The sequence below is a fragment of the Ictalurus punctatus genome, chromosome 28 (assembly GCF_001660625.3).
Source record: "Ictalurus punctatus breed USDA103 chromosome 28, Coco_2.0, whole genome shotgun sequence".
NCBI classification, from domain to species: Eukaryota; Metazoa; Chordata; class Actinopteri; order Siluriformes; family Ictaluridae; genus Ictalurus; species Ictalurus punctatus.
The window spans coordinates 8112113-8126455 of NC_030443.2; the positions used below are offsets into that span (position 1 = coordinate 8112113).

A 14343-nucleotide genomic window follows, 5' to 3' on the forward strand; every position below is an offset into this window, starting at 1 on the left:
ACTCACATTTTCTTCAGGAAATGTATCGGTCTAGTTAGTGGTGCTTGAAAAGCACTACTATTGTTCTCTTGCATACTTATTATTATTATTATTATTATTATTATTATTCCACTTTTTTCGGCGCGTAACTAGTCCCGCACTGTTTGTCGAAGATCGACGGGCGCCCTTGATGGTCGGCTCTAAAAAGTATTGGCGCACTACACGGCCGGCTCTAACAATGTCGGCGCCGTATCTGTCCGGCTCTCGAAAGTATTGGCGTCCTACTCTCTCGGCTCTTGAAAGTATTGGCGCCTGTCCCTGTTTCGCCACCGCAAGCACCACTCACATTTTCTTCAGGAAATGTACTGCTCTAGTTTTAATTAGTGGTGCTTGAAAAGCACTATTATTGTTCACTTGCATACTTATTATTATTATTATTATTATTATTATTATTATTATTATTATAATTATTATTCTTCTTCTTCCACTTTTTTCTCAGCGCAAAACTCGTCCCGCACCATTTGTCAGAGATCGACGGGTGAGGTGTCAAATCGTTCGGCTTATTGAGGAAAGGTGTGCTATGCCTTTCAAAAGCGATTGGAATGTTGGCATTCTCGGTATGGAAGCTAAAAGTCTGAAAATTTTCCACAGACTAGCATTGATTTGCAAAATAATTGCCGCCCTACACGGCCTGCTCTAAAAGAACTGTCTCCGTACAAGTCCGGCTCTAAAAAGTATTGGCGCCCCATCTGGAAGGCTCTCCAAAGTATTTTCGCCCTACACGGCTGGCTCTAAAAAGTACAGCTGTACTACCCGGCCGGGTAAAATATTATAATAAAGAATTTATAATACAGAAATGTTGACCTTCTGAAAAGTACGTTAATTCATGCATTCGTCGGCGCTCCTTTTGCATGAATTACTGCATCAATGCAGCGTGGCATGGGAACAATTGGCCTATGGCACTGCTGAGGTGTTATGGAAGTCCAGGTTGCTTTGATAGCAACCTTCAGCTTGTCTGTATTGTTGGGTCTGGTGTCTCTCGTAGATTCTCTATGGGGTTCAGGTCAGGCGAGTTGGCTGGTCAGTCAAGTATTACCATGGTCAGCAAACCAGTTACTAGTAGTTTTGGCACTGTGGGCAGGTGTAGAGTCCTGCTGGAAAAGGAAATAAGCATCTCCATAAATCTCATCAGCAGATGGAAGCATGAAGTGCTCTAAAATCTATTAGTAGACGGCTGCATTGACTCTTGACTCTCGAAAACACAGTGGATCAACACCAGCAGATGACATGGCACCCCAAATCATCAATGACTGTGGAAAATTCACACTGGACTTCAAGCAACTTGGATTCTGTGCTTTTCCACTCTTCCTCCAGACTCTGGGACCTTGATTTGCAAATTAAATTCAAAATTTACTTCCATCTTCCCCATGATTATGGTTGTGTGCACTGAGAGATTAAAGGCTCAGGAAACCTTTACAGGTGTTTTGAGCTAATTAGCTGATTAGAGCTCTTCTCAGGTCAATATTTCTGATCTTGACCCGTCTCAATTGTCCAGCTATAGACCAATATCAAATCTCCCCTTCATCTCTAAGATTTTAGAAAAGGTTGTAGCAAAGCAGTTATGCTTGTACTTAGATAGGAATAACATTCATGAAATGTATCAGACAGGATTTAGACCTCATCATAGCACAGAGACAGCGTTAGTTAAAGTAGTAAATGACCTTCTACTGACCTACGATCAGGGTTGTGTCTCGCTGCTTGTGTTACTCGACCTTAGTGCAGCTTTTGATACTATAGATCACACTATTCTCCTTGACAGATTAGAAAATGTTGTTGGTATTAAGGGAACAGTCCTCTCCTGGCCCAGGTCTTATCTGACCGATCGTTATCAGTTCGTAGATGTAAATGGTGATTTCTCCATGCGTACTGAGGTTACTTTTGGAGTTCCACAGGGTTCTGTTTTAGGCCCACTGCTCTTTACTTTATATATGCTACCCCTAGGTCAAATTATTCGTAAACATGGAATTAGCTTCCACTGTTATGCTGATGATACACAGTTGTATGTTTCAGTGAAGCCAGAGGACAGACAGAAGCTTAGTAAAGTTGAGGATTGTGTAAAGGACATTAGACATTGGATGTTAACTAACTTCCTTCTACTTAATTCTGATAAAACAGAAATACTTTTATTAGGCCCACGTGTAGCTAGAAGTAATCTTTCTGATCACATGGTTACTCTGGATGGTCTTTCTGTTTCATCATGTGCAGCAGTTAAAGACCTTGGAGTGATTATTGACTCCAGCCTATCATTTGATGCTCATGTAGATAATATTACTAGGATAGCCTTCTTTCATCTCAGAAATATTTCTAAAATAAGAAACATATTGTCACTACATGATGCGGAAATACTAGTTCATGCATTTGTCACCTCTAGATTAGATTACTGTAATACCTTACTGTCTGGATGTTCCAGTAGGAATATAAATAAGCTCCAGTTAGTCCAGAATGCAGCTGCTAGAGTCCTAACTAGAACTAGAAGATACGACCATATCACACCGATATTATCAATACTGCACTGGCTCCCAGTAAAATCTCGCATTAACTATAAAATACTTTTATTAACCTATAAAGCACTAAATGATCTCGCACCACAATATCTAAGCGACCTTTTGGTTTTATATGATCCGCCACGCCTACTTAGATCAAAAGATGCAGGCTATTTGACGGTACCTCGAATAGTGAAGGCTACAGCAGGGGGAAGAGCTTTCTCTTATAGAGCCCCACAGTTATGGAACAGTCTTCCTATTAGTGTTCGGGACTCAGACACAGTCTCAGTGTTTAAGTCTAGGCTTAAAACGTATTTGTTTACTCAAGCCTACCCTGACTAGATTCTGTTCTACTACTTCGCAGTCATAATGATCTTTTTTCTCCCTCTCTCCTTTCGCTGAGCCCCACACGAATTTATGGAGATACTAGAGATCCTTTCTGCCTCTGGATGGAGCTCAAATCTTCTTTAATTCCAGACTGCTGGGACTACGGCTGCTCCTAACGCCATACAGACTTCATATAAATCCATAATGAACTTTTTCACACTAACTGTTGTTACCCAGATGAGGATAGGTTCCCTTCTGAGTCTGATTCCTCTCAAGGTTTCTTCCTCTTAAAACATCTTAGGGAGTTTTTCCTTGCCACCATCGCCACTCAGTGGCTTGCTCAGTTGGGATAAATTCGCACCTTTAATATCTGTATACCATGTTGATATTTCTGTAAAGCTGCTTTGAGACAATTGTCTATTGTAAAAAGCGCTATACAAATAAAATTGAATTGAATTGAATTGAATATTTCTGCATTTTGAGATACTGGATTTTTTATTTCCATGAGCTATAAGCCGTAATCATCAAGATTAAAACAAGCAAACAAAAAAGGCTTGAAATATTTCACTTTATATCTAATGAATCTAGAATGTATGAAAGTTCCACTTTCAGAATTAAATTATGGAAAAAAATTTTTTTTTCCATGATATTCAATTTTTTTTTTTTAGCATCGGTATATATTTGTCAGTTATTATTGGCTATTATCAGCATTTATTAGCTATTGCCAGCATTTCTCAGCATTTACCAGCCATGATTAGCATTTATCAGCAATTATCAGCATTTATCAGCCATGAGCAGTGTTTATCAGCCATTTGATTCAATATTTTATTTCTCACATACAGTTATATAGAGTATATAACTTGCAGTGAATTGAAAACCTGGCATACTCCTCTTTAGACTGTGCATTAAATACGAAATTTAAAATAAAAAGCATTATATATAGATATAAGATATAGATATAAGATATGAAATATATGTACAGGAATGTGCAAAACATGGATGTACAAAATTAGCTTGGAATGTGCAGAAAACGGATGTACAAAATATGCAGTATGTACGTGTAGTAACAGTACCATACAAAGTGCAGTGTGTGGAGTTTCAGTGTAGTGCAGAATGAACTGTAGAGTCCTTATGGAATCCTAAGGGATCTTTATGGAGGACATGTCCATGTTGAGGAGTCTGATGGCCTGAGGGGAGAAGCTCCTCGTAAGCCTCTCAGTTTTAGCCATCAGACAACAGAAGTGCTTGTCTGATTGCAGCTGGCTGAACAGACAGTTGGGGTGGGGATCACTGGGGAGACCCTGAATTTCCTCAGCAGTCTCAGATGGTTCAACCGTTGCCTGACTTTGTTCACCTGAGCTTGAATATGATGAGTCCAGTTCAGGTCCTCAGTGGTATGTACTCCAAGATAGCTGAAGCTGCTCACTCTCCCCATGGGGGTCCCACCAGTCTCAACTGGGGTGTAGTTCTGTTTCAGCCTCTTCCTGAAGTCCACAACCAGCTCCTTAGTTCAGGGAAAGACTGTTAGCCTGGGACCAAGCTACGAGTTTCTCAACCTCATCAAAGTTGGCAGCCTCGTCGTTGAGATGAGGCCCATAACCACTGTGTCATCAGCAAACCTGATGATAGAAGTGGAGCTGTGAGAGGACACACAGTCATGTAGGTCCTCTGAGTGAACCAGGCAGCAAATATGTAATCGGAAGAGATAAAACAATGAGCCACATTCCAAATTGATGTCCGAACCTACACCCTTAGACCATTCAAAGAGCCACAGTTGAGTATAACGGTCTTTGGTGGGGTGGTCACACCAAAGCCACAACCCCCCACCCCCCGGAACATGGTGTGAAAGAAACCCTATCCTGGACCGCAGTGTAGAATCACTGGACTCCAAGTTCATTCCACCTCCTAAAAGACACAGACTCTGCAAATACCTTTCCTGATCTTTATTTCTTTATCTCAACTACTGGAGTACTGTCACCACAACCTAGATTAACTACACGCCTTCTTAATGCTAGTTTAAACAAAGCACCAGGGCCAGATGGCTCACCAAACAGACAAAATCCAAAGACCCTCACCAGTAAAGTTGATAATTTCAGGAAGAAATCCACCCCCCTTGAGTGATTTACTGAAGAATGAGAATAAGGAAATTCAGGTAGAATGTCAAGTTTGATCCACGCATCATGAAAAGTGTGGAAACACATGTCTGCAGAGTCAATGGACTACTACTAGACAATTACTGTCATAGGTGGAGAATATGGCTTACACCCTGCCCTAAGACAATGTTTGATTGGAGGAAACATTTTGGGGTTGGACTAGAAAAAAGGGTTAATATCGTTGAATTAATATCCTCCTTAAATTTAAAAGCCGGCAGCAAGTTAGCTTTGTAGCCATTCCTAAACTGAGAATAGCAGTGGTCCAGTGTGTTTGCCCCTCTAGTTGGACGGGAGACGTGTCGATAAAAGTTTGGCATGACCTGCCTGAGGTTAATAATAATAATAATAATAATAATAATAATAATAATAATAATAATAACTTTATTTTGTATCGCGCCAATTAAAGTTGCTTAAAGTGCTTTACAACAAAACAAACACACCATAAGGCAAAACACAAAAAATTACAAATCAAATACAAATACAATACGAAACAATCAGTTTTAAATAATGAAGACACATGAATAAAAAAGAATTTAAAAAAAGAATTAAGAATGACTATACATAACAAGAAAAAGTTAGAAGTCAAGCAAAGGCTCTCCTAAAGTAAAATGTTTTAAGACTAGATTTAAAAGTACCTAGCAACTGTGCTTCCCTAATGTCAACTGGGAGAGAATTACACAGTTTAGGGCATGTCACCCATGGAGCAAAGACGTGTATGAGGAACAGCTAAAAGACCAGACTGAGAGGAGTGCAAAGCATAATTTGGTAAGTACAAGTTCAAAGCTCTGCCAAATACTGAGGAGCCAGACCATGCAATGCTTTATAAATCAGCATAAGAATGTTAAAATCAACTCGGTACTTGACAGGCAGCCAGTACAAGAACTCTAAAATAGGGGTTATGTGATCACATACCCTATTACCAGTCAGGATCCCAGCTGCTATATTTTGCAGATATTGCAGTTTATTGAGTTTGGATTTAGAAACTCAGATGAGAAGTGCAATACAGTAATTGATGCGGGGGAAAAAAGCAAAAGAGTTAATCAACCTTTCAGCAACAGAAAAGGACAAAATGGACCATAAGCGAACAATATTTCTGAGATAGAAAAAGGAAGTTTTGATAGTGTTCTGCACAGAGGGTCAAAAATACTTACCTGGCAGGGGCAATACCATGATCAAGAAGGTTGTTTGCCCAAAGCAAGGCAGCTATTGCACTCAGGCTATGCTGACCTTTGCGAATTCCCCAAATGTGTGAATCTCGTCTGCATAATTTCTGATAGTGGGGGACTGTGTTTGCACTCTCTCCTGACACATTTTGGGGCAGTGGTGGCTCAATGGTTAAGGCTCTAAGTTACTGATCAGAAGATCAGGAGTTCAAACCCTAGCACAGCCAAGCTGCCACTGTTGGGCCCTTGAGCAAGGCACTTAACCCTCTCCACTCCAGGGGCGCCACATCATGGCTGACCCCAACCTCTTAACAAGCTGGGATGCGGAAAAAAGAATTTCAATGTGCTGTAAGGTATATGTGACAAATGAAGACTTCTTCTAACTCCAAGGTTCTTCAAAAAGGTCTTTCAAAAAAAGACAAAATTAGACAACCAGCATTACACAGTTGATGAGGAGAACAAAGTAGCATGACTTGAGTCTTAGAACTGTTTACGCAAAGAAAATTGCTTGTCATCTATATTTTTATCTCAGAAATGCAATTTGAAAGAAAGGAATCAACCACATGTTAACCTGGTTTTGAATGAATGTAAATCTGAGTGTCATCTGCGTAAAAGTGAAAGTGATCTTTAAAGCCGACCAAGTGGAACAATATAAATACTGAAAAGTAAAGGGCCAAGATCTGTGCCATGGGGGACACCAGTGTGAACAGGCCCAATCTCACACTTGTGACCACCCATAAATACGAACTGACGAACAAGAAAGTATGATCTAAACCAATCAAGGTCAGTCTCAGAGACACCAAAAATTGAAGTCAGTTTAGTAATAATGTGTGATCAACAGTGATGAAGGCTGAGCTTAGGTCAAGAAGAATAAGAATTGATAGCGAGCCACTATCAGAAGCTAATAGAATGTTGTTAGTGACTTTTACCAAAGCAGTCTCAGTACTATGAAGTTATCAAAAAACTCAAAAAGTTCAAAAGATGATTGTGCCATTGTGAAATAACAACACATAACGAAACAAAAATATAAATTTGAGCCAAAAATGGGAGATTATATATTTCTAATTTCTAATAAAAATTATTAAAATTATTACAATGAGTGTTTTGCTTTTTTAGGACTGGAGTTACAGCAGCAGTTTTTAATGCTTCTGGCACAAGACCAGTTGACAAGGAGTCATTTATTATGCTGAGGACAGCTGGACACAAGGAGTCAAAACAAGATTTAATTAAACTTGAAGGCAAAGGATCAAGAATGCAAGTGGTGGCTTTCATACATGGAAGCTGCCTACAAAGTCACTCATGATCTAGTAAATAAAATGTAGATGTGAATTTTGGAACTGAAAAAGTTTAAAAGGTTATTATGCAACAGAGAGGTCAAGTAGGATGAGAACAGATGATCTTGAGGTTGTTCTTGGTAGTCGTAAGGCTTTAGTGACAAAAAGCAGAGCAGTCTCCATGGAGTGACAGCTTTTGAAACCAGAATGCTTGGTGTCCAGTAGGTTGTTCTGTGTGAGAAAAATGGATTTCAATGGATCCTTTCAAGGATTTTGTAAAGAAAAGGGAGGAGGGAAACAGGTCTGTAGTTGTCAACTGCAGGAGGGTTAAGTGATTTTTTTTTTAAATAGTGGGGTAACCCGGGCCTGCTTAAATGAGGTAGGGTTTGTGCCAGTAGAGAGGGATGTGTTAAAGATGTGTGTGAGTGCAGGTAATAGTGCGGGAGAGATGGACTAAAGAACATGAGAACTCTGCTTAGCTTTGTCTCTACTAGCTTTGCAAACCTCAAATTTGGGCAGTTTATCCCATTCTTCATGGCAGATCCTATCAAGCTCCATCAGATTGGAGCTTATCCTATCAAGCTCCATCAGAGTTTGTGTGCACTCTGGAGGTTTTCTTCAAGGATGTTCCTGTATTTTGCTGCATTCATCCATCCCTGAAGTGTTACCAGTCTCACTGACCCTGCTGCTGAGAAGCACCCCATAGCAAGATGCTACCACCATTCTGTTTCACCATAGGGACGATATTAGCCAGGTGATGTGCAGTGCCTGTTATTGTTGTTTTTTCTTTTTTTTTCTTTTTTCTTTCTTTTTTTTTTCTTTTTTCTTTTTTTTTTTTTTTTTTTTTTACCAGGCATGGTGTTGCTGTTCTCCCCAAAGTTATCAAATTTACATCTCATCAGACCAACCATTTTCCACATGTTGCCAGAGTCCTTTGCATGCTGTTTAGCAAAGTCTTTTACTCAACAATAACTTAGGTCTTTCCACTTTGCAATGAAGGCCTGAGCCAGAGCCATTTTGCCTTGTTTCCCACTGAACCTAAGCAGCATTGAGCCTGGCCAGTACCTGGACGGTAGACCTCCTGGGGAAAACTAAGGTTGCTGCTAGAAGTGGTATTAGGGAGGCCAGCAGGGGGGTGCTCACCCTATGGTCTGTGTGTATCCTAATGCCCCAGTGTAGTGACGGAGAAACTATACTGTAAAAAGAGCACCGTTAGATATTAAACTGAGGTCCTGACTCTCTGTGGTCATTAAAAATCCCCATTGGCCCTTATCTGTCATGGCCCCCTAATAATCTCCATTCCTGAATTGGCTACATCACTCTCCTTTCCACCAATAGCTGGTGTGTTGTAGGCGTTCTGGCACATTATGGTTGATGATACACACTGGTGGTAGTTGAGGAGACCCCCCGGACCCCATACAATGTAAAGTGCTTTGAGTGCTTAGAAAATTGCTATATTAATCTAAGGAATTATTATTATTATTATTATTATTATTATTATTATTATTATTATTATTATTATTATTATTATTATTGTTGTTGTTGTTGTTGTTGTTTATGGAGTGCTGCAGAGATGGTTGTCTTCCAACAATCTTTGGAACTCTTTTAGAGTGTCTTTTGGGTTCTTTCCTACCTTCCTGATCAAGGCCCAAGAAAAAAATTCATATAGAGTTGACTGAAGTTTTTAAACATTTTATTCTGCTGCTTCAAATTGTGTTCTCTAATTAAATGAAAATGGTTTATTGGTCATTCCATCTCAAGTGGTCCAATACAAGTTGCTTGTCCATTATTCATTTTCATATTTTTTTAATGATTATATCTATCTATTGGGATTGCAAAACCAGTTTATTTTATTTTATTTTACTTGGTTTAACTATGATGGCCATCTTTATGTTATGGCACACAACAAATTTTGGTTATACAGCTGATTACAGAAACCTCAAGAATCTGCAAAAGGTACATATATATGTGTACCTTGCAATGTGCTCTAGAGATCTGTTTTTGTTCAAAGGAGCAAGGACCATTCTGAGCTGAGATATTGAGGTTTCTTTAAACAGTTGTATAACCAAAATTTGTTATGTGCCATAATGATTGGCTGTTATAGTTAACCAAGTTCAATGGCAGTAGATAGAGGTAATCATTAAAAAAGTTTTCCAGGTTTCTACGGTTGTGTTTCTACACAGTTGCTATGATATCCCAAGTAGTTGCAATGTGAGTCCATCTGTGCCTGAGGTTAGAAACCTTCATAGTGGCAAAGCAGCAGGGATGGATGAGATTTTGCCACTGGACAAGGATGGGGTTGGGTGGATAACATGCCTGGTCAGTAATGTATGGTAATCTGGGGCAGTGCCCTTAGCCTGGCAAACTAAGATGATGGTCCCTGTTTTTTAAAAAGGGGACCAGAGGGTTTGTTCCAATTATAGGAGACTCACATTCCACATCCTCCCATGAAACGGTCATGACTCTGGATAGTTCTGGAGAGTAGAGGAGGGTATCTGGGTGGCTACTCTATGTGATTCGCTCTCTTTGTCGGTGTCTTTGTCAAAGGTCAAATCAATATTTCTGAGGACAGTTGTATATCTCAAAAAACATGTCTGCCATTGTGCAATTAATTTTCAGCAGCCATTAGCCAGATTACCTAAGGCCGAACAGAACAAAACATGGCTCAAGAAGTCTAAGAAATCGGCCACTGAGGCGCTATCAAGTTTTCCATGTACATAAATGGTTTTGTATATTGCAGTGTTTCACACAACACACAAGATTATTTATTGGAGCGCCTCATTCTGAACAACTTTGCCTCAAGAACCATTGGAGTCAGTCAAATTGTTCGTTACGTATTTGCAATTATTTAAAAAACATACTTTTGTGAACTAGTACTAGGTTTTTCACTCAACCAAAATAAAACCAGTGCAAGATAATTGTGTGGACTCAATCAAAAAAGTTTAACTTACGATTCATCATCATCAACCGCTATTAGGCAAGGCCTATATTTCTTAAAATTATCTTGCTTTATCTCTGATTTAGGTGCTTTTAGGCTTGCACAATATTAAGTAATATCTTTTCACACATGTCCTTAAAGGCCCAAAAGTGTTTGAACCCCAATAATTGCTGGTGGCAGCTATATTTCCTCTTCTTCTTCCCTCTTCTTCTTCTTCTTCTTATTATTATGATGATGATTATTGTTGTTCTTAGTAGTAGTAGGAGGAGAACAAGGAGTTGGAGTAGTAGTATTAGAATTATATGTACTTTATGAATAGAGCATGAAATAGGTCATGTTTTTTTCTCTCTCTAATTTTGCAGGATAAATTCTCCTGAAAATGATTTGATGGAGAAAACTAATTGACTAAGATGACACTCACAGATCCACCAAACATACTGGAATCTGCTGTGTATCAAACTGCTAAACTGAATTCCATCTCTATTCACATCAAGCTCTACTCTTCCTGTAAACAATGTGATTCCACATGTATCAGTGCACTGGAGGATCCCTGGAACAACCCAAAAAAGCACAGTTGTATGTTTGATACTGCATCTCTACACAAGCCCAAATATACCACAATTGAAATGGAGTACCCATGTACAAGGGTGGACAGATTTATAGCCAACCCAGATGCTGCCTGGAATGTGCTAGCACAACATAAAATGCACAAATTGCACCGTTTTTCATCCCCAGATCTTTATAACATGCAAGTAACCCCTCAAATTGTGACTGCTGAAATAGCTGGTGAGGTTGCACTTAGGAGAAGAACAAGATCAAGAAGTGCTTCACGAGTCCAGACCAACTTCATTCCTTTAATAACTGATGGTTCCCCTCCTGTGGTAAGAAGGAATCATGATTTTCAAAGGTCTCCAAAACACTCTCAGTGGAAGCCAGAGATGTCTACCAGAGAGTCCTTCTATGGACCAAGTTGTACTGTTATTAATGAGGTACATCCCATTAAACTGCAGCCACAGAGGACTGATAGCATTAGGCACTCTCCTACTTATATGCCTGAAAGTTTGGATGAGGGAAGGACTTTTAAACTTGCCAGTAGTCCTCACGTAAGATGTCGAGTTGACATTAAGCCTGATGAGTTAGCTTTATGCCAACATGGTCAAAAGTCATCCATTTCAAGGGTGGACATACCATCGCAGAGGTATAGCAGTAGTGGCAGTCAGAGTCTTACAGTACCTCCCCATGTCTCCACCTCCAGAACACCAACTCCCACTGATTATTTCAAAGGTGAATACACACCTACCTATCAGTATTCCCAAAGTATGCCAACCAGTTACATGCTGCCATTAAAAACCCCACCACAAAGAATACCTTCTCAATTGGAGATGAAACAATATGGAAGGGAGAGAAGAGCTAAGTCAAACCCCAGTGTGCCAGTTAAATTCTCCAATGTAGACAATTTGGGAAAGTATGAATCTTCACCCCCAAAAAGAACTTACTATCTAGATGAATATTTTACCATTCCTAGCCAAAGCTACTCTCCTAAAGTACATTATTTCCAAGATAAAAAAACCCATGTGGTTCATACTATACCTGACAGGCCGTATTTCACAGAAGGAGAAATTTATCATACTGAGCCTGAGCAGTACATAATACAGACACCCCCTACACGAACCTTAATTGGGGATGACCCTAGGACACATCAGGTTCAAACAGTTCCCCCTAAGATTTTTTATGTAGGTGATCCCTATGTACCTCCACTGGAAACTTACATTCCAGCCCAAGTATACTACACAGAGGACAGGCGTCATGCACACATGGTTCAGCCAAAATCACATGATTTGTATGCCTCAGATGTGTCTGGCTATTCCACACCCTATCCTTCATACACATCTCAAGTTAAACTAGCAAAAGTTAGACAAGAGTCCATGCTTACTCCTTGGTATAGTAACCTGTGTATGGAGCCAACAAGAGCAGTAACTGACCCAAGGTCTCACTCAAGGTCTTGGGACAATATCCTCAATACTCATGTAGCACAGGAACAACCTGTGTCTCATGGGAAAAGTGATGAGAATCTCCTATGTCAAAGGAAACAAACTTTGTCAATAAATAACAGACCAAAACCTGTGGTTGTTAATCTTTCAAGTTCACCTAGACGTTATGCAGCTTTATCCTTGTCTGATAATTCCTTGATTGACAAAAGCCCAGTTGACACTAAGGGAAGCTCAAGCAAACATTGGTATGTCACTCCTGAAATCACTATTACAGACAATGATATCAAACCTTGCAAGGGCTATAAGGCAGAGGCACGCTCATCCAGTTGGGATGTGCTTGATTCTAAAAGAGCTCCAGGTGATGAGCTCCATGCCTCTTACCATGAGACAATTCCCTTTCCAACTAAAGATAAGACAAATCACAGCACTTCACTTCAACAAAGCTTAGAACAACTTGACAAGCTTTTAGCTGACCTGGTCATTGATTATAAACCACCTACTAGTATACAGGCCAGTGAAGACTTGATGGATCAACTCAAGAAGCTTATTGATGAAGAGTCATTATCATCAGGAAGAAAGAATTCAAAGGCAGTATATGAGAGTAACATGTCCCTTGACAAACCATCAACATCCATAACAATAGATCCTCAGAACAAAAGAGACACTGAGGGGAGATGTGATGGTCTGCAAAATAGTAAGGAGTGCTCCCCTGACCAGAGTCCAGATGAGGATGAGACAATGATGTGTTCTAACAATAAATGCCGTCGGACAGAGACAATGTTTAATGCTTGCCTCTACTTTAAATCCTGCCACAGCTGTTACACATATTACTGCTCTCGCAACTGTCGCAGGGAAGACTGGGCTATTCACAAGGAGAGCTGTCTGTATGGAAGAATTGGCAGTATATGTCGCCACATTATTAAATATTGTAGAGAAACTGCAGAGGTCCACAAAGCTTTCTCACGTATAGCCAAAGTGGGATACCTGTCCAGAGGAAGAGGTGTGCTGTTTTTGAGCTTTTCAAACCCTGGATCATCAACAAACTTCCTTCAGTATGGACTAGAAAGCCTCCTAATGTCTCCAACATATCTGTCCATACGTGAACTAGATAGTTACATGGATAACCTTGGAGATTATTGTAAGGAGCTCCAGGAAGCAGGTAAGGAATATGACCCCAATGAATGTTTTCTCTTGAATGTATCCATTGCTGTTGGTGATCAAGTGCTTGAGAGATCACCACCAAGGGTAAAAGCCCCAACAGTTAGGAAGTATGCCAAGGTTGCTTTAGCCTCTTACAGCCCAGAAAGGAATGTCCATGAGAAAGAACATGAAATGGAGACTTTGATTCTCACTCCACCACCAGGAACAGCTGACATCGACAAGGAAGGTGAAGAAGGGAGAAAAGCTAGAGAGATTTGTTTCATCAACATTCAGCGGGAGCTAAGAATTCGTGGGGTGTTCCTCCGCCATGAGTACCCCCACGTGTATCAGAAACTCTGTGAGTTTGTGGAGAGTAACAGAAGGTTTACTCCTACCAGTATTTATCCTATTGACAAGAGAACTGGCAAGCAGTTCATGTGCATGATAATGGCTGCCTCTGAGCCACGGACTTTGGATTGGGTTGCCACCCCACATCTTCTAGATGATATTATTTAAACAAATACACCTTTTAGGTACATTTATATATATATATATATATATATATATATATATATATATATATATATATATATATATATATATATATATAGTTATGTACTACAGATGATACATCTATCAATACACATATCAGGGTTGTTATAACTGTTTATATGTTTTTTGTTATTTAAAAACATGCATTAATGTATCTAATACTTAGTATTACATTGTTGGTAGAAGAAAGTTGTTGGAAGAGGAAACTCCAAATTATTTATTGAAATTTTGCTATGATGGGTTAGAAGAGTATTTTCAGAATGATTTCATGATAGCTTGCTAA

At 39.6% G+C, this 14343-nt stretch overlaps 1 protein-coding gene and 1 non-coding gene across 2 annotated transcripts in view; both read left to right on the forward strand.

Annotated features, from left to right (window-relative positions):
* Positions 1-14035, forward strand: part of ajm1 (apical junction component 1 homolog) — a 62892-nt gene extending 48857 nt beyond the window's left edge. The window contains exon 3 of the mRNA XM_017460342.3: positions 10740-14035. Coding sequence (XP_017315831.1) covers positions 10788-14024 — 3237 coding nt within the window. The 5' untranslated portion in view covers positions 10740-10787 and the 3' untranslated portion in view covers positions 14025-14035. The remainder of the gene's footprint in view (positions 1-10739) is intronic.
* Positions 6146-6307, forward strand: LOC124626501 (U1 spliceosomal RNA). The gene has a single exon (XR_006981368.1). It is a non-coding gene; the product is annotated as a U1 spliceosomal RNA (small nuclear RNA).
* Positions 14036-14343: the final 308 nt, after the last annotated feature.